A 20,860-nucleotide genomic window follows, 5' to 3' on the forward strand; every position below is an offset into this window, starting at 1 on the left:
CTTCCAGGAAATTTATAAATTTTTCTTTGTGCAAAACAAGAAGGCAGAAAAATTACACCTTTTGAGCTATCAAGATGAAGATGTTTATATCTAAGGCAAAGACTACCCTATCACTGTGCAGTGTATTAAAACTTTCAGCACACTTTAGTTATCTACAAAAAAATCTAAAAAACTGGAATGCTTTTTTGCAAATTGGTACCTAAATATCTCAGAAATCTGTAATATGAAGAAATTCTCCCAACTGAATGCTAGAATTCTTGCATAATTCTTGATGTTAAAAAAAAAAGTATTCAGTAGTAAAAATTACATTTTAATATTTTCAGAATAATGCTTTATGATCATTACCACATTTTAGTAACTGATTACAATTTTTAAGAGTGTAGGAGTGTTTTTGAAAAATCGGTTTTCAGTTTATTTTATCACCACCTTGGAACTAGTTGGTTTTTTACATATACAAAGATAGGACTGCAGCAACAACTCTTATGACATTTTTTTCCATATCAGCTACATAGTTTACATAAAATGTAACATGATCCTAGGGTACACTGGAATAAAAAATATTTTGGAATCTTATTGCCACATTTAACAGATTTTTTTTAAGGAGATGTGTAGGTTGCAACTCTGTAAGGTATACACACAGTGCATACATAGATACAGAAAAACAAATACAATTACAATAAACACATAATACATACAATCAACAAGAGATCTGCCTGAAGCTTCTAAAAACTTATACATTTTGGGTACATAGTACATTCAGATTTCAGTATTTTACTGGTCAAAAAAAAATAACTTTTAAGAAATGCTAATGCAAAAAGCTAATGAAGTATTTAAGTTATAACTCACTTTGTGATGAACTGGCAGGTGACAAGGCAGCTGGAGAAAGCATGCTGACTTGATTGAGATCCACAGATGACTTCCGAGAAAGACTTGGTGGCTTGGAAGCAGGAGGAGGAGTTGGAGATTTAAGAAAGCTGCTGGCCTGTTGCGGTGTAAAATAGTTACCTAGAAGAATACAGAAGTTATTTTCCACACTTATAATTCAAAATTCTGTGCGTTATGTCAAAATATGAGTAAAGTTTAAAAAATAGATAATGACTGTATGAAGTTTCTTACTCAAGATGAGAGAAAAGTAAAGAATGTGATACCTGAAGAACTATTTCCTGAGCTTGAGGGGAGTTTGATGGGTGGAGGTCGGTGTTTTACTCCCTTCCCCAAAACTGAAGACTGAACTGACACAGTCTCGGGCTGCTGAGAAACAGGGACATTAAATATACTTGCTAAAATTAAGTTCAAATCAGAAATTCACAAACTAATCCCACCACAGCTTCTAGATGAGAACACACAATTTAAAACTCTGCAAAGTACGCTTAGTGTTATAGGTTGGGTATTATAAGCATTACAAAAAAATATAATTTTGCATAAGGCTATCCATGAGATAAATTACAGTATACATACAGGATGAAGGAAAGATTTCTAGGTAGGTGGAGACAAAGACTTTGAGGGAGAAGGGCAGAAAGGTATACTGAAGGCAAAGCTTCCATTCTTAAATCTTTTTCAGGAAAATAATAATTGTTGAGGCCGGGTGATTAGTATACACAGGTGTTCATTATACTTTTCTCTCTACTTTTGTGTATATTTGAAAATTTCCATTATATAAAGTTACACAGTAAATAATACCCCCATCCCTCAAAAAATAGTCCTTAACATTTCTTATATTCCTTGATTAACGATTAGGCACAAAAAAGTAGCAGTGCAAAAAATTAGGTGCATAAAAGTAACCAAACACACTTCTGTTTCTTTCCCTGGAGAAAGCTGACTTAAGCTGGCTGAGCCACTGGAACTGTGTGACATTTTGACTGGACATTTGGCTTCATTCTGGACCAACTCCTGGTACTGATTGACTACCCTGGAATATCAGGAGTAAACAAGTAAGGATTAGTTAACTGTTTTAAACATAAATTTACAGGCAATAAATAATAACTACTAATAAAAGAACTTCCATCAAAATTAACACAAAAACCTCAAATTAGACAATTTAACTGTGTGCCAGAAGTATATTCTTTTTTTTTTTTTTTAATTTTTTTTTCAATGTTTATTTATTTTTGGGACAGAGAGAGACAGAGCATGAACGGGGGAGGGGCAGAGAGAGAGGGAGACACAGAATCGGAAACAGGCTCCAGGCTCCAAGCCATCAGCCCAGAGCCCGACGCGGGGCTCGAACTCACGGACCGCGAGATCGTGACCTGGCTGAAGTCGGACGCTTAACCGACTGCGCCACCCAGGCACCCCAGAAGTATATTCTTTTAATCTTTTCAATGACAAGCTAATGCTCAAAACATTTTGCTAATTAACAATTGAAACATAAACATACACATCTTCCTTTTAATACAGATACTGCACAGATTACTTAACCAATAAGCAGACAAAGAAATTACCCATTACCTTTTACCCACATTCTGATTACAGTACTATTTTAGGAATTGTCTTCCTTAGCTACCACAGATATGTATTTACTTATTTAAAATAAACTATTATTTTAAACATTATTCTTTTAAACATTAATTAAACAAAATCCTTTTTTTCCTAATTCTATAAAAAAAATCCTAGTAATAGCTAAGGTATAACAAAAAAGTTGTGACTCCTAGCGGAGTACTCCCTTATCCTATAAAAATGAAGTTTTTCATATCCATCCAGATTAAAGATAAAGACACAAATCAAATATTTTTACCTCTCAGCATCAGTCTTTGATCCAATAATAAACCTGAAATGTTTAAGAAAGAGAAAAGTATTAGGTTAAGAATAGTGTTAAAGAGCCCTGGGATTACTTTTGAAGGCTTCCATATTTTAGTGATTGTAGTTTTATAAAAGGAGTCAAGTCTACTGAGATATTCCAAAAAAAAAAATATTTTTTAAATACATTTAAACTTATGAAGCAATGACCAAGTTTTGCATGCATTATAAAATAATCCTGTGAATAATTTGGTTGATTTAATTTAAGGGAGATGTAGTTTTGCACAAAACTTATGTGTCAAAACAAAATCTGGGCTGAAAGTTACCAAATACTATACATCCTTGCAAGTGTCTGCCCTACAGTACAATTCACTGGACTGCTGTGTGAAAGGCCTTTGGCCTTCCTCTCACTTTAACCTTTGATTTTCGTCATTATTAATGTCTACAGAGCAGATCTTAGAAGAGATTTTAGACAAGGAAGGTAGTTTATTGCCAATTCAATAAAATGTCTTTACCAAATCCTTTTAAAAAATTTGACATTTATATGATTTCTTAACAGATTAAAGTAGTGAGTTTGTTTATTTTTTAATTACCAATTTGAATGGTCATCTGTGGAGGAGCTGAAATATAAAATGTAAAAAAAAGAAAAAACTTGGTTAATGCAGCTCAAACTTTAATTTCATAGTTATTAACTCAAGTAATTTATGAATATGGAGGAATGACTGGAAGTAATAAATCATGCAGCATTTTTGCAGCAACTCCCTGACATAAAGGCAAAAAATTCAATTCTTGTTAGATTTAATCAGTTGGGTTTTGAACTGATTTTTTTTAATTGAAAAAAAGAGTATCTCTTATTTTCTTGTGTTTGAGAAAAGTTAATAATTTAAAATGACCAATGTATGTCTTTAAGGGGAAGATTTTTTAAAATACAGGTAATCAAAACATGTGACCTTTCTACATAGTATTCAACAAAAGAAACTGCTAATGTGAAAAATTACCTAACGATTCCGTAACAAACTATTTCTTACCATTGACTTTTATTTAGATACTGGTGAGGTTGTTCTTTATAATTCATCTTTCTGTTATGGTTTCAATTAGTATCTTGTGTTAAAAGCAAAGACTTTATAAACAATTTAACATAGGCCTGGCCCCTGCTTTTTTTTCCTGTTGAGCTCCTCTTCTTTGTAGTTTCTTCTATTCGAAACAGCATCAACTTCATTGAAAAACTAATAAACTAACAATAAAAACAAAACTAACTACTATTAGCTTGTACTAAATATATATAGTCCATAAGTTTTGGAAAATCAAATATATATATGTACATGTATGTATAGACATATAAACACTAGATATATACATCAAATTAATATAAATATATAGAGATTTCTAGAGCCAATAACTACATTAAGTGCAGAGTCTTTGTCCTTACATGCAGTACCACAATACCAAGTATCTTTAATAGCTTCATCATTTATAGTGAACTTGCTTCCTACTTAAACTACTTCTTGGAAAAACTTCATGCTCCCAGGAAGAAGTCATAATGAGTAAGAGGGGTATCAATGGCATACCGTTCAAAGCAAGTATGAAAATATTTATACCACAGAATTTTAAAAATATATCATTATTATTTTAAATAACTCTTGGACAACATGGTAACTGTAATTTAGGTTTACTTATGTCCACTCACAAATCTAACTGCAGTACTTAACTAACAAATGAATCCTCAAAGGGAAACTTTTATTCATTAATGGTTCATCCGTAGTTGCTGAATAAATTCTGATGCCTAATTTTGTCAATTACATGTATTTAACAGAACTCACTGGGATGGAGACATCTGGCTGTCATTTTCTTCATCTTCTTTACATGGCTGTATTTTGCCATAGTAAAGTGGATCACCAAGTGACTGCAAAATGGTCAGCTTTGTTTTCTGATACTGATTACCAGCTTCACATTCAAATACATAATCATCTTTTACATCCTGAAAAAGACAGAACACCCCAGATAAGCACCTTCTTCAGTAAATACATAATCAAAATTAACAAAATAAACGACATATTAACTTGTATTGGGCAATAAGAAGACACAGCATTTTGGTTATAGACCTGTTTAACACTTCTGAGAGAATAAAGACTAGGACTCTTTTTTACATAGCACTTTAAGAATGAAGAGTTCCAAATAGTTAACCAAGCCCAAGTGAAATATGGCAGAATTTCATATGGACATATGAATGCAAATACCAAATACTAAAAAGATAAAACTTCATTATGCAACCAAAAGAGAAGTAAAAATGCAGTATTACATTAAAATTGCCCTTTATAATGGAAACCATACTTTATGAAAAACAAAACACCTGTTTTTTCCTTTAATTCACTAAACCCCCAATACGTCCTTTAAATTAAAAAAAAAAAAAAAAATCCTGCGCACTTCATGTTTAATAAATTCAGATCCCAGATTAGAAACTGCTTTATTAGAAAGGAGAGTGCTGTAGTGATTACTTACATGGGCTGGCCAGACTGTTGGTTGTGAGTCATCAGATTTGATGGACTTTTCCACTTTAGCGTATTTCTCCACCTAAACAATCAAATCGATAGACAGCAGATGTAATGGAATCAGTATTGTGACGAAGAGAGAAAAACCTAAGTAACTCAACAATATAGTTTCAAGCACAAAAATTCCTGACTCGCTAATATCACCAACTATTTATGCTTGGTTCAAAACTCTCCTGATTCGTTAAGCTTGACCAACTGGTTTTAAAAACTAAACAAAATCAGAATCTCTTTTGTCATTAAATAGGTGTAACAAACACAGCTGCTTTTTTGGACAGTGCCTCTTCTTTTTATTCCATAAATTGGTATCACAGTCATCCTTTAGCAAAGTTGGAATGTCAGAGAGATCAGGACCAGGATCTTTTCCTTTTCTGGACTTGAAGGAAACAGGAGTTGTCATGTAACAGTGGGGACAACACTGGAGGAAGACTAGGGAAGTTATGTATTAAAGTTGGTAAGATTTTTGTGAACCTTTTCCATTTCCTAGTAAGATAATGACCATATATTCTGTATTATCTCCTACTAGTCTGTGTGAATCAAATATACTCATTTTACTGGCAACCATGATCTTAAGAGTAAATCAGACTCCCCTGGGAACTTAGTAAAATTTCAGATTTCCATGTCCTTCCCCTGAAGACCTGACTCCACTGGAAAGTCTGAAGTGGAGCCTGAAATCTATATTTCACTGGTATTCTAGATGAGTCTTCTGATGGATTCCGACTGAAAAGCTTTGTATTAGGGTTTTGTTACTCAAAGTAGGCTGTGGACCCCAGTTATCATGCAACTTGGGAGCCTGGCAAAACTGCAGCATCTCAGGCGCTAGCCCATACCTGCTGAATTAAAATCTGCATTTTAACAAGCAAGCCAGGTGACTAGGATGCATATTAAAGTTTGAGAAGCACTGCTTTAGATATCCAATCTACCCTTCAAAGCTAAATTCCACCTTTTGGGATTTACACTAACATCTCTTCTCAAGCAGCATTCCGTCAGAAAACACAAAAGTTATCAAAAAATAACGTGGCTTATTCCCTTGAGTTGTATATAGTGCAATTCTGATGGTTTTGGCTTTGTGTTTTTCACAAATTTTTCTTCTAATCTAAAAAATATAACAATAGTACATGTGCCAGCCTATGAAGGATACAGAAGAAAAATAAACACCTATTAAAATAACTAACCAATTGTGGAACCAGAAAAGACCCTGAATAGCCAAAGCAACCTTGAAAAAGCAAACCAAAGCAGGAGGCATCAAAATCCTGGGCTTCAAACTGTATTACGAAGCTGTAATCATCAAGAGAGTATGGTACTGACCCAAGAACAGACATTCAGATCAATGGAACAGAATAGAGAACCCAGATATGGACCCACAAACACATGGCCAACTAATCTTTGACAAAGCAGGAAAGAATATCCAATGGAATAAAGACAGTCTCTTCAGCAAGTGGTGCTGGGAAAACTGGACAGCAACATGCAGAAGAATGAACCTGAACCACTTTCTTACACTGTACACAAAAATAAACTCAAAATGGATGAAAAACCTAAATGTAAGACAAGAAGCCATCAGAATTCTTGAGGAGAAAGCAGGCAAAAACCTCTTTCATCGTGGCCACAGCAACTTCTTACTCAACATGTCTCCGGAGGCAAGGGAAACAAAAACAAAAGTGAACCACTGGGACCTCATCAAAATAAAAAGCTTCTGCACAGCGAAGGAAACAATCAGCAAAATTAAAAGGCAACCGATGGAATGAGAGAAGATATTTGCAAACGACATATCAGATAAAGGGTTAGTACCCAAAATCTATAAAGAACTTATGAAACTCAACCCCAAAAAAACAAATAATCCAGTGAAGAAATGGGCAAAAGACATGAACAGACACTTCTCCAAAGAAGACATCCAGATGGCCAACTGACACATGAAAAAATGCTCAACATCACTCATCATCAGGGAAATATAAATCAAAACCACAATGAGATACCACCTCACACCTGTCAGAATGGCTAACATTAACAACTCAGACAACAACAGACATTGGCAAGGATGTGAAGAGAATCTCTTTTGCATTGTTGGTGGGAATGCAAACTGGTGCAGCCACTCTGGAAAACAGTATAGAGGTTCCTCAAAAAATTAAAAATAGAACTACCCTACAATCTACAATTGCACTACTAGGTATTTATCCAAGGGATACAGGTATGCTGTTTTGAAGGGACACATGCACCCCAATGTGTATAGCAGCACTATCAACAATAGTCAAACTATGGAAAGAGCCCAATGTCCATCGATGGATGACTGAATAAAGAAAATGTGGTATATATACACAATGGAGTATTACTCAGCAAACAAAAAAAAAAATGAAATCTTGCCATTTGCAACTATGTGGACGGAACTAGAGGGTATTATGCTAAGCGGTATTAGAGAAAGACAAATATCATATGACTTCACTCATATGAGGACTTTAAAGACACAGAACAGATGAACACAAGGGAAAGGAAGCAAAATGTAAAAACAGGGAGAGGAATGAAACATAAGACACTCTTTAAATATAGAGAACAAACACAGGATTACTGGAGGGATTGTGGGAGGGGGGATGGGCTAAATGGGTAAGGGGCATTAAGGAATCTACCCCTGAAATCACTGTTACACTATATGCTAACTTGGATGTAAGTTTAAAAAATAAAATTCAATTCCATTAAAAAAATAAAAATAAAAAATAAAAAAATAAAATAACTAACCAATTGTAAAATTGAGTGAATAACAAAAAGTAACACAGGAGAAATAGGAAAGTGAAAAATATGAGACCAGTCATCAAAAGATCTTTTTCATGTTTTTTACCATTAATAGTTCATGGTTATTATGGATCAGTAGAGAACACCATCCAAAGTTCCTAATTTGACCACTTCTCCAATATTAATTTTTAAATTTAACCAATTTGAGAAAAGGAGCATTATCAGGAAATTATAATAAAGTATTATGAAAAAAAACATATTAAATGCATATTATTGCGCTTTTCCCATAGTTCAAAATTCTTTGGATGTTATTCCTAAACACAGGCCTTCTACAGCAATACACAGAACATATTAAGGGGCTACATTCTTACACGTTAATGTGAAATATTCTAAAATATTCTAAAAACGAGCAATTGGTTAAAAAAATCATTATTTTGTTTTTTTTTTTTTAATTTTTTTTTTTCAACGTTTATTTATTTTTGGGACAGAGAGAGACAGAGCATGAACGGGGGAGGGGCAGAGAGAGAGGGAGACACAGAATCGGAAACAGGCTCCAGGCTCCGAGCCATCAGCCCAGAGCCCGACGCGGGGCTCGAACTCACGGACCGAGAGATCGTGACCTGGCTGAAGTCGGACGCTTAACCAACTGCGCCACCCAGGCGCCCCAATTTTGTTTTTAAAACAAGTAAGAGTCTTTGTTTTTCCAAAGTATCAGTTGCTATTAAACTTAAGAATCTTGTATGAAAATAAATGCAATTCATGAACTGACTTACATCCACTTCGGAAGGTATGGCCAAATTACAGGGACTCCGTTTCCACATATCTACACACTGAAAAATTAAAAACAGTATTAAAATGCTGAAAAATTCAAAATGAGCAAGGTTTTTGAAATAATAAGCTTCATTTAAAAAACACACTTACATTTCCTGCTTTAGAAATCTTGAGGTCATAATGTTGACCTGCTTTTCTTTCCTTCCTTTTTTGTAAGAAATCAAGTAATTTTAGCTGAGGCGGAGGTGGACAATGAGAGAGATCCTGCTGCCGATTCAGAGACGACCTGGAATACCTCTTGAAACACCTGAAATACAAAGAGTTGAAAATAAAAGAAACTCAGAATAAATCTGGGTTTAAATCAGTAAGCATTAAAATATAATTAAATCACCACTATCACTTATCAAACAGAGTCCCAGGCACTGGCAAAATAAAAATGAACAAGACAAAATTCCTGCTACCATGGAGCTGATAGTCCAGAGGAAAAAGACATTCACAATTAAACAGATAATTTCAGAGAGCATTGGTCAGGAGGGGGGGAAAAAAAAGAAAAAAAAGAAAAAAAAGAAAACGGGATACTGCAGTGAGTCAGTGATAGCGCAGCAGCAGGTAAGAGAAAAGGAAGAACTAGACTCTTTGAAGAAATGATGTGTGAGCTGAGACATAAATGGCAAGAAAGAACCAGATACGGTAAGATCAGGGAATGAGTATTTGAAACAGAGAGAAAAATTAAAAAAAAAAATTAAAAACTTACTTTGTTTTAAAAACAGAAATAGGTATGATTAGAGCATGAGGGTACACATAATAGATGAGGTCAGAGAGTGAAGCAGGGGTCTTGCAGATCAATGGTAATGTGTTTAGATTTAATGTGAAGTACAATGGGACGCTTTTATGGAAATTTAAGCAAGTGGTGGCATAATCTGCTTTGAAGTTTTTAAAAGATTATTCCAATTTGCTTATGTGGCAAACGGACCAAAGGGAGCAAAGGTGGTAGCAGGAAGATCAAACAGAAATTGACTACGGAAGTCAAGATAATGCCGACTTTAAAATCTGGCAGTGGGGCATGGAGATGTGAAGATACAAGGAGACTTTAGAGAACTGCTGACAGATCTTATATAGACTTATTTCACTATTTCTGAAACTGTACCTTTTCCTTAGCATATATTGTTTACGTAGTAAACTAAGGAGTTTAGAAAATGGGTATGTTTTTGAACTCTTAAGATGACCCAAAATGGGCAACTCAAACAATTGTTAAGAGTACCTAATGATGAACCAATTATAACTGATCCAAGTTAATATGCATTCTTTTATTAAGTAGAAAAGATAGCTAAAACATGTAAAGAACAAATTACCACGTTACAAAAAGGTATTTAATCACAAACTGGTATTTTATCAGATATCAAAAATAAATTATGAATTGTTTCTTTAAAAGCAATATTAACAAAACAAACAGGTTACTGGTAATTAGTAATAAAGAAATCATTCTGTTTATAGTTGTGTCTTCTCAGCCTGTTTTTGGTAAAGACTCTAAACTTACAGGAAGCGTGTCCTTTCACAAAATGCAGAGAATGCATCACTCCCATATAAAGCAGACAGTAGTTAAAAACAGTAATGCACAAAAAATGTAACTTAAGGCCATAAAAATCCTATTTAAAAAAAAGTCACAGTACTTATATATATACTTTAGAGAGAAAAGATACCATAAACAGCAAATTTTATTTTTTTAATTAATGTATTTATTTTAATGTTTGTTTATTTTTGAAGGAGAGAGAGAGAGAGAGACAGGGTGTGAGTGGGGGAGGAGCAGAGACAGAGACACACACAGAATCCGAAGCAGGCTCAGGCTGTGAGCTGTCAGCACAGAGCCCAACACAGGGCTCAAACCCACGAGCCACGAGATTATGACCTGAATCGAAGTTGGACACTTAACTGACTGAGCCACCCAGGTGCCCCCATAAATAGCAAAATTTAAAGCTAACTGTCTAGGAGCATCTTTTGGTTTACCCATCTACAAAGGCAATTACCGTTTCATGGGGCGCGTGTTCATCTTTTGCTTGTTATAAAGCAGTCTATTTGCAGTACAGGTTACTGCTATAGAAGGATCAAGACACAGTGGTTCAGCTGTAGCTAGGATCAGTTGGCTCTCAAGCAAGAGTTTATCTTCCTAAAATGTATAACATATGTCAGTACCAGATTTAAGTTTTTCAAATCATACATATTTCTTAATCTAGAAATATTCCTTGGAACTCTATGTACTACCATAAAACACAGTATTTCATGTCACAACTTTGCAGACTTCAGAAACTTGACAGCATAATGAAATTATTAATGGAAATTCAATAATTTGTAGTTTACAAAATGATCAAGTTGTAAGAATGCCTATTCACTGATTGAATAAATATTTACTGAGCACCTACTATGTGTTAGCCTCTGTTCTAAGAGTTGAGGATCAAGTAGTGAACAGATAAAATCATCTGCTCCCACAAAGCTTACAAGATCATGATGAATCATAGAATTTTTAATAACCATTCTATTCAATACTCAGCTTAACTTCATTACAAGAATAAAAATGATTACACTAATACTGTGTAAACTCTATATTCCCAATTCCAAAATGTATACAGGTGCTCTACAGGTTTTATTTAGTTTTTTTTTTTTTTTTACTTAATCAGTGAAATGTTTTAACAGCAACAACTAAGTATTTTAGTCAAATGAGTCAATTAATATTACTGCTGAATAAGGATTTTTGCAAAGAAAGAAACACTGCTTCTTTCAACAGTTCAACTTATTATGGATATTTTCAAATGTACACAAAAGGAGAAGTGTAGTGACATCCATGTACCAACACTCAATTTCATTTAACAACCGCCCCTTAACTTCTTATGCTTTTCTTTTGCTGGAGTAATTTAAAATACATCTTTGATGTTGTATTGTTTCATCTCAAAATACTTCAGCATGCATTGCTAATTGATATGGACCTCTAACATCCAGTATGGATTTAAATGTCCCATTACCTCAAGAGTGTATTTTTAGTTGGTTTGTTTGAATTTGAACTCAAACTCTACAGTTTGTATTGGGTTTTTATCTTTTAAACATCTTACTTTGTTCTGTAATGATCACTTCTTCTCCCACGTTTTTCCCTTTTCTCATGTAATTGATTTGTTGGATTTGACCCAATTACTTCCTGGCTGACTATCTCCACACTGTGTCACTTAAGTTTCTCTTATTTCCCCAATTCCATACACTGTTAGATCTAGAAGCTGAATTTAATTCTGGTTCTATTTTTTTAGACAAGAATTCTTTATTGGTATTGTTATATACTTTCTCTTGCATCACACCAGGAGAAACACAATGACTGTCCCATTTTTACACCAATGGGGTCAGTCAGATCTCTGCATTATAAAATTTCCCATGACCTATAATCTAATGGCTTTTATACCTAAGAGTTACACCTGTCTAGATTAAGACTTCCAAATTGATATTTTAAAAAGTCCATCATTTATTTCTTCTGTTATCTATTAGCAGGAATTCTTTTTTTCCCTTTCTCTATTGAGGCTGTATATATGCTACGTAGTTGGGAGTGTCAACCTTTCAATCGTGGTAAGATTACCCATCAAGCAGGAATGCTATGGAGCCTACGCCAACATCTAACAGTTGAGATATCAATAATATCTATAATATGTGAAATCACAAGTAGAAATTTCTATTTGGAATCCTTAATTACAAAAGCACCTCATGCAAAAAAATTAAATTTTTCACCAATATCAGAAATGTTAATTCAGAAATGTTAATGCTAAATTATCTTCTATACTTCCTGATTCTTACTGGAACCCACTTAAATAGATCATTATTGAAGCATATTTGAATGTATTATATTCTCAAAAGTTAACTCTAAACTCATGTTTATAAGAAAGCAAATTAAGAAAATAAACTTTTGCGCAGAGAGGCAGGTGGTTATTTTTCCAAGACAGGAACTATGCATCTACCTATAGGCGATCTCCCCTACTAACATTTACTCTTTACCAGGATAATTCTGTCTGTTCTCTCTCTTTTCTGTTGAGGTGTAACGGACATAGAACATATTTCCAGGAGCACAAGTAATTTGATATTCCTGTACACTGAAAAATGATCACCACCCTAAGTCTAGTTAACAGGTTTCATTACCCACAGCTACAAATTTATTTTTTCTTGTGAAAACTTTTAAGATCTAATTTTCCTAAAGAACTTTCTAATCTTAGTTATTCTTTGGCCACCTAACATACAGTTCATACAAGAAAAGCAGAGTAAAATGCTACATACAGACCTTCCCTTTATTCATCTTCAGAATAAGAAACTGATACCCTTGGGGCGCCTGGGTGGCTCAGTCAGTTAAGTGGCTGACTTCGGCTCAGGTCATGATCTCGCGGTCCCTGAGTTCGAGCCCCGCGTTGGGCTCTGTGCTGACAGCTCAGAGCCTGGAGCCTGTTTCAGATTCTGTGTCTCCCTCTCTCTGACCCTCCCCTGTTCATGCTCTGTCTCTCCCTGTCTCAAAAATAAATAAAACGTTAAAAAAAAAAAAAGAAAAAAAAAAAAAAGAAACTGATACCCTAGCAACATCTGATGGTGGCCAATGATTTTAATTGTTTTGAGTATTCTTTCAATAGCTTTTAACCCTGTAAAGATTATAGCCCAAATTAAAACACACTTGACAGTTACTGACAACTCATAACCATATTTTGCAGATAATTTTCATTATTGATATTTTCTTTGGTTTAGTAACTATTCCTCTCTATAGCAGCAAAGAAATAAGCGAACACTATTGTGAGTTAGCACCTCATATATACTGAGTGAGCACTGGAGAGTTACTGGCTATTCTCAAGGGTAATAGAGTTCCCCCAGTGCTGCAACTGGTACGAATGGCAAAGACAGGGTAAGCTCACTTTAGAATCCTGGATTATGGAAAATCAGAATCCACTTGTATCCATGGTATAAAAGAATTTTTTTTCTTCTGTTTGAGAGGGCATAAAAAACTGAATTTCACATATTGGGCAGCTCAGGTCAGCCTGACCCTATTTCATCATGGTCCTAAAGCAAATGGGATTGAACTGCTTAGTTCTTTGAAGGATTACTGCATGGATGATGAGACCCTTGATTTCTTTTTTTTTTTTTAGTTTATTTTTTTGAAAGATAAGAGAGCAAGCAGGGGAGGGGCAGAGAGAGAGAGGGAGACAGAATCCCAAGCAGGCTTCATGCTGTCAGCACAGAGCCAGATATAGGGCTTAAACCCACATAGTGTGGGATCATGACTTGAGCCAAAGTCAAGAGTCGGATGCTTAACCAGCTGAGCCACCCAGGCACCCCAACAGACCCCTGATATCTAAAGCTCATTAAAGAATCCCAAAATTTACTCATGAATAAAATTACAAATAAAATATCTTTCACTTTACTTCTTGTTAAATATTATTCCATCCTGTATTTTCCCTGTTTGGAATTAAAAAACAACTAACCTGGGTCCATTTATGGTTATCACTTGTTATTGAATGCACATCACAGATTAAAGTCTAAAGGAAATAAAAGTTTTAAAAAACACATTAATGTACAAACATATGAAGATACTTAATAAAGCTCCAAATAAAATCGAAAATACATTTTTCTTTTTAAAGATTTTATTTTATTAAAAATATTTTTTTAAATGTTTATTTTTAAGAGAGTGCGAGTGAGGGAGGGGCAGACGAAGTGGGGAACAGAGGATCCAAAGCAGGTCCTGTGCTGATACCAGTGAGCCCAATGTGGGGCTCGAACTCACAACTGCAGAGACTGGGGACCTGAGCCAAAGTTGGACGCTCAACTGACCAAGCCACCCAGGTGCACTTCAAAGATTTTATTTTTTTTTTATTTATTTACTTTTTTTAACATTTATTTATTTTTGAGAGAGAGAGAGACAGAGCATGAACGGGGGAGGGTCAGAGAGAGGGAGACACAGAATCCGAAACAGGCTCCAGGCTCTGAGCTGTCAGCACAGAGCCTGACGCGGGGCTCGAACTCACAGACCGCGAGATCATGACCTGAGCTGAAGTCGGCCGCTTAACCGACTGAGCCACCCAGGCGCCCCCAAAGATTTTATTTTTAACTAATTTCTATACCCAACATGGGGGCTCACATTTGGAACCCCAAGATCAAGTCTCACACATTCCACTGACTGAGTCAGCCAGGCACTCCTAAAATAGTTAAACATTCCTTACCTGCATTGTTGGACGTAAGAGAATATGCCTACTTTGGTAACCAGGAGATTTCATATTACTGGACTGCCTGTAGTCACGTATTTCTGCTATGACACATCCACAATGAAAAATATTAACCTGTTTTGAGTAAAAACATTTAAGTAAATCTCATTTTTCAAAAGCCTACAGAAGTCTGCTTATATTGAATGTTTCGAGTTCTTTACATGCTTATGCAATACTTCTAGCCACTCACATACTCTAAAGTGGACTTCCTTGATGGATTTACCATTATACAAACTTTTCCAAGGAATTATTTTATGTTCATCATTATGACTCAACAAGCAGTTTTAAATTGTTTAATGGTTTCTTAGTTATAGATTGGGTTTTGACATTTATATACTATTAATATTACAAATCACTGGAAATGCTATTCTTGACGCTCACTGGCTGTTATACTTTGCTAACTCTGTCATTGTTACCAAGTTTGTCTTTTGTTATCAAGTGTCAATCAACCCTGCCAGTTTCAGCTTCTAGATGAAACTTCTATTCACTCTAAGATATCCAGAAATAGGACAGTCTTTATTAATAAAAGGAAGAAAGTGAACTATAAATTCAAATATTGTCTGTTTTCCAATCCTTTTGTAAGTCCAAAAGTAAGGACTTTTATAATTCAAGTCTTGCTAATTACAATCTACATTAGTCATTTATATAAAGTGTTATGTTTTTTCACGCTTTCAGAACTTTTACTGGAGCCTGTGACTTTCTATGCTATGAGTCATTATTATGTCCATGACAACGTGAACTATAGGCCAGGCACTAAAGAAGCTTCACAGATATACGGGTGGTGGGACAACATTTGCTCTTAGTGTGTGGGAAGACAAGCAATAAGCATGTACAGAAATAAACAAGATAATCTTAGTGATGAATGCTAAAAAGGAAATAAAATAGGGAGGAGCTAACATAGATTGTGTGCTCAGAAAGAAACCTCTCAGAAGGAGTGACTTTTTAGCTTAGGCCTGAATCACAACAAAGGACTGGACATCTGGCACAGATCATTCCAGACAGAAGGAATAGCAGATGACAGGCCTTAAGGGAGGAATATACCTGGTGTGTTTTAGTACGTAAAGAACAATGCATGGCTGGAGTATAAAGACTGGGATGAGAATCAGGAGATGAAGACAAGAAGATAGAGGTTTTATACAGTGAGAAGACACTGAAGAATTTGAAGCCTGGGAACTTTTTTTTCCTATTGTTTGTTTTCTAAGCTGAATCTGGTTGTCTGCGGAGAACTGATTTCTGGGGTTCCAGAATGAAAGCAAAAAGCTCAGCAAGGTAACTATAGCAGGTCATGACCATACATATTTTGAAGGTACAGCTGACATTTATTGTTGGACTGAACGTAAAAGGTCAGAGCAGAGTCTGAGATTAGAAGGACAAGATCTGTTTTGGAAGGCAAAATCAAAAGTTCTGTTTTTGTCATTTTAAGTTTGAGGAACCTAATACGTATCCTAGTAAACAGAAGTTTGGAGCTTGAAGGAATAGTCCTGAAGATATAAGCAAGGGATAAAATGTCACTTTTATTTTATTTAGTAAAAAAAATTTTTTTAATGTTTATTTATTTTTGAGAAACAGAGACATAGTGTCAGCGGGAGAAAGAGGGAGACACAGAATCCGAAGCAGGCTCCAGGTTGAGCTGTCAGCACAGAGCTCAACCCGGGGATCGAACTCACGAACCATGAAACCATGACCCAAGCCAAAGTCAGATGCCCAACCCACTGAGCCACTCAGGCACCCCTAGATGTCATTTTTCAACTCCTGACACTGGCTGAGATCATCCAGAGACGGTGTTACTAAAGAATAGAGGGCCTAGGAATGAACTCTGAAACCTGCACACATTTAGGAGTGGAAGAGGGAAGACAGTAAAGAAGACTGAAGGAACAGAGAGAAGAGGAAAACCAGAATGAGATGTCTCAGAAGCCAAAAGAAGGGTGTTTCAAGGAGGAAAGTTCATTTGCACTGTATTTTGTTGAGACCAATTAAAGATGAGAACAGCAAAGTGACCAACTGATTCTGTGCCATGGAGATCACTGGTAACCTTGACAAAACTGCCTCTGTAGAATGGTGATGTTATAATGCTGAAAGCGGTGGGTAGAGAAAATAACGGGATGTGAGAAAAAAAGAGTATGATTATAGACAACTTTGTGAGTAGCTTTGCCATCAAGAAAAGCAGAATTGTACAACACTAGCTGAAGAAGGACACGGGGTCAAGGGAGGATTATTTTTTTAAGTTGAGATACAGTAAAACATACTTGTATTTTTCATCTAGTAGAAAGAAGTAAAGAAATGATAGAAGGAGAGGTTATAGTCACAAGTCCTTGAGAAGGAGGATCCAGAATACAAGTAGAGGGGATTTCTTAAGAACAGAATACTTTTCATCCATTTTAACAGAAAGGCAGGCAGAAAGTGTGGACAGACCTCTAGACGACTAGGGCTAGAAGAAAATGCAAGTTCCCATCAGATGGCCTTTTTTTCCTAAGTATACAGTATCGCTGGAGTGAAGCCAAAGTCAGGAGTTTCTCCCATAATCCTTGTTGTAGGTATAGAGAAATTTCTAACAAATGAGCGAATTATTAAAGGAATTTTAGAAGAATCAACTAAATCTATACATTTCAGTACAGCCTAAGGGTAAGTATCCCACAATAAAATGGTTACCATCTAATTACATACAATGTCTCACTTTCTATTCCAAATACCATTGAGAATTTAATATCATTTAAATATAAATATCATTTATAACAAACACCACAGAGATGACAAATCTAACGACATTTAAAAAAGATTTTTTTTTATTGTTTATTTTTGAGAGAGAGAGTGTGAGCAGAGGGAGAGGCAGAGAGAGAGGGAGACACAGGATCTGAAGCAGGCTCCAGGCTCTGACCTGTCAGCACAGAGCCCAATGCAGGGCTCAAACTCACAAGCCACGAGATCATGACCTGAGGCAAAGCCGGACAGTTAATTGACTGAGCTACCCAGGCGACCCTAATGAAATTTTAAAGAGACAAATTTGTACCTGAGATTTTTCTAGGAGATCAACCAAAATCGGAGGTAATTCTTCTGCATCCAAGTATTCAAGCAATTCCCCTTCTTCATAAGGCAGTCGAATGGTCTCAGAATCTTAATTTTAAAGCATAAAGTTTCTGAAAATATCAGGCTCACCATAAAGCTTAGGTGCATAATTTAAATGAGTTTTCATAAAAAAATAAAGCAAATAAATCCAAAAGGCTCTTCTAAAGTCCTTCTGTATTTGTCTTACAAATAAATCACTTCACATACTGCTATAAGACTTGGTAAACTGTATACAATTTTAGGCCAGAAAGGAGAAAACCTCCAACACATGTGAAAAAGAATCTGGCATAACAACATAATGCAAACCACAGCCAGTAGTGCAAAAATGAGAATATGATAAAATTCCAATGCTGGTAACTGAAAATTCCCTTTAAAACAACTTAATCTAATCTGAAAATAAGTGATGATTTGGTACCTCATATGAAAAATGGTCACTTACAGAACAAAATTCTCTGGCTGTTACATTTTACAATACATTATCAACAGAAGAAGAAATTCTTAAATAGGTGATTTCCTTGTAGAACCCACATAATCATCACCATAACACATTTCTAAGACGTCTTTAGTGAAATCTAAGAGTGCTTATATTCCAAAACTCTATTTTCAAGTTTACATTAATAGAAATGTAAATATGAAAAATTATTCAAAAGGCAGTGAATCTGCTTAATTTTGAAGGTTTCAGACTCAGTACAGTCAAAATACAGAAGAAAAACATAAAACACCTTATGCTATCTTAAAGTATAAATAGAAATAGAAAATTGTGACAATTATTTAAAGGTTGGGTCTTATACAACTTAACTTCAAAGACCTACCTCAATTAGAATTCTTTACAAATGCATATTCATGAAGACTAATCATCTTAGAGATAATTTCTAACAAAACATAGTAAAGAGGAAAATTTGGACTCAAAGGGTTCTTTTATCAAGTCATCAATGACCTGAAGGACAGACCACTTCTACTTCTAGAAGACAGCACACCCTGCCTTGCAGAGGGATATCTGTGGCTGTAGCTCTTTGGAGGTTCTTACCTGATCCATTTTTTCCCCTGAGCATCAGAGAATATCCTTCATTTCCTGGGTATAGATTGACCACTAAACAGGATAATGTCTCTTGCATAACAAGCTTCTCTAACAGATTCACATTTCTTCTTAATTTCTGCTTTAAAAAGAGGCAGAGCTCATGAAAATAATCAGGCATAACCCTAACAAAAATGCTATTTTAACAAAATTAGATCAATTATCTTTTGGTGCTCCTTCCACATATGAGGAAAATGCACAAACACTACAGCTACCAAATACAGAACATTTACATAAACTTAATTTTGATTACATTTTATAGAAATTAGTTCATACGACAAAGAAAAAAGTCTATATATGAAATATGTATCTTTGAGTACATAAATAGAATATAACAAAAATATTTAAGTGAAGAGTAAAACCATTAAATGCAAACATATAAAACACAGATGCCATATAATTAGTTTCTATTAAATTTAAGTCTACACAAAAATAAATAAAGAATTTGGGGTTTTATCTTCAGTTGTCCTATTATAGGTATTTACTTCTTAACACGTTTTCTGGCATAATTAGATCTAAACAAATCAACAGCTCTAGTCAGTTGTAATGTTAGGCTCAAAGACACTTAGCTTGTAAGAGGAAATAAGAAAACTGGGGTGCTGGGTGGCTCAGTCGGTTAAGCATCCAACACCAGTTCAGGTCATGATCTCACAGTTCTTGAATTTGAGTCCCACATCAGGCTCTCTGCTGTCAGCGCAGAGATATCCTCTGCAAGGGACATCCCTCTGCTTTGAATCCTTTGCCTCCCTCTCCCTTTGCCCCTCTCCCACTTTCTCTCTCTCAAAAATAAACATTAAAAAATTTTTAAAAAGAAGAGGAAATTAGGAATTTAAGCAATTTCCGACAAATTCAATTTAACAGCTCCTTAGAAACTATTTTGTTAATAAAAAAACCAAAAACTATCAAAAAATATAATACACATACCTAAAAATTCATTATTTTACTAATGCCTATGATTTAAAATGAAACCCACATAGATATAAGAATTCACTTCATCACATCTTATTTATAAAAAATTGAATCAATAGGGTATTTCTGAAGAATATCAAAAAACAAACCTAACTATTTCTATATTTTATATTAAACATGTATACATAGTTTTATGCACAGAGAAATGAAAAACTGATTTATTGTGACCAGGAAACAAAAAATCCAGCATTTTGAAAATTAAAAAAAAAAAAAAAAAAAGCCAATCAACATTTACTTCAAAAAACTAGTAAAGGGAGACTAAAATTTTAAAGTATTTTCAAGTGTAAAGAAAATGTCATACTCACTCATATGAGAACTTTAAGAGACAAAACAGATGAACATAAGGGAAAGGAAACAAAAATAATATAAAAATAGGGAGGGGGACAAAACAGAAGAGACTCATAAATATGGAGAACAAATTGAGGGTTACTGGAGGGGGTGTGGGAAGGGGGATGGGCAAAATGGGTAAGGGGCACTAAGGAATCTACCCCTGAAATCACTGTTGCACTATATGCTAACTAATTTGGATGTAAATTTCCAAAAAAAAAAAAAAAAAATTAAAGTTAAAAAAAAGTCGTAATTTGACACATGACAGAATAGTCAGAAAAACTGTGACAGCATCTCTTCAAGACAATAAAAGTTGGTTTCCACTTAGTTTTTGGGTCAATATACAAATCAGAGGTCAGAAAATTTCTTTCTTAAAGGGCGAGATAGCGTAT

At 34.9% G+C, this 20,860-nt stretch overlaps 1 protein-coding gene across 30 annotated transcripts in view; it reads right to left on the minus strand.

Annotated features, from left to right (window-relative positions):
* The window catches only part of SUPT20H (SPT20 homolog, SAGA complex component), a 43,494-nt gene that overhangs the window by 14,487 nt on the left and 8,147 nt on the right, over positions 1-20,860 (minus strand). For 15 of the 30 annotated variants that reach the window (XM_019825616.2, XM_006927235.3, XM_045052133.1 and 12 more), the window contains 14 exons: positions 19,125-19,254; positions 18,042-18,145; positions 14,993-15,109; positions 14,258-14,311; positions 10,796-10,935; positions 8,922-9,078; positions 8,774-8,830; positions 5,233-5,304; positions 4,554-4,711; positions 3,327-3,353; positions 2,732-2,764; positions 1,792-1,909; positions 1,149-1,251; positions 847-1,005 (listed from right to left, as the gene is read on the minus strand). In XM_019825616.2, the coding sequence (XP_019681175.1) occupies positions 847-1,005; positions 1,149-1,251; positions 1,792-1,909; positions 2,732-2,764; positions 3,327-3,353; positions 4,554-4,711; positions 5,233-5,304; positions 8,774-8,830; positions 8,922-9,078; positions 10,796-10,935; positions 14,258-14,311; positions 14,993-15,109; positions 18,042-18,145; positions 19,125-19,254 (1,429 nt within the window). The remainder of the gene's footprint in view (positions 1-846; positions 1,006-1,148; positions 1,252-1,791; positions 1,910-2,731; positions 2,765-3,326; positions 3,354-4,553; positions 4,712-5,232; positions 5,305-8,773; positions 8,831-8,921; positions 9,079-10,795; positions 10,936-14,257; positions 14,312-14,992; positions 15,110-18,041; positions 18,146-19,124; positions 19,255-20,860) is intronic. The other 15 variants (XM_045052176.1, XM_045052195.1, XM_045052191.1 and 12 more) reach the window with 4 other exon arrangements.

This window comes from Felis catus, chromosome A1 (genome assembly GCF_018350175.1).
Source record: "Felis catus isolate Fca126 chromosome A1, F.catus_Fca126_mat1.0, whole genome shotgun sequence".
NCBI classification, from domain to species: domain Eukaryota; kingdom Metazoa; phylum Chordata; class Mammalia; order Carnivora; family Felidae; genus Felis; species Felis catus.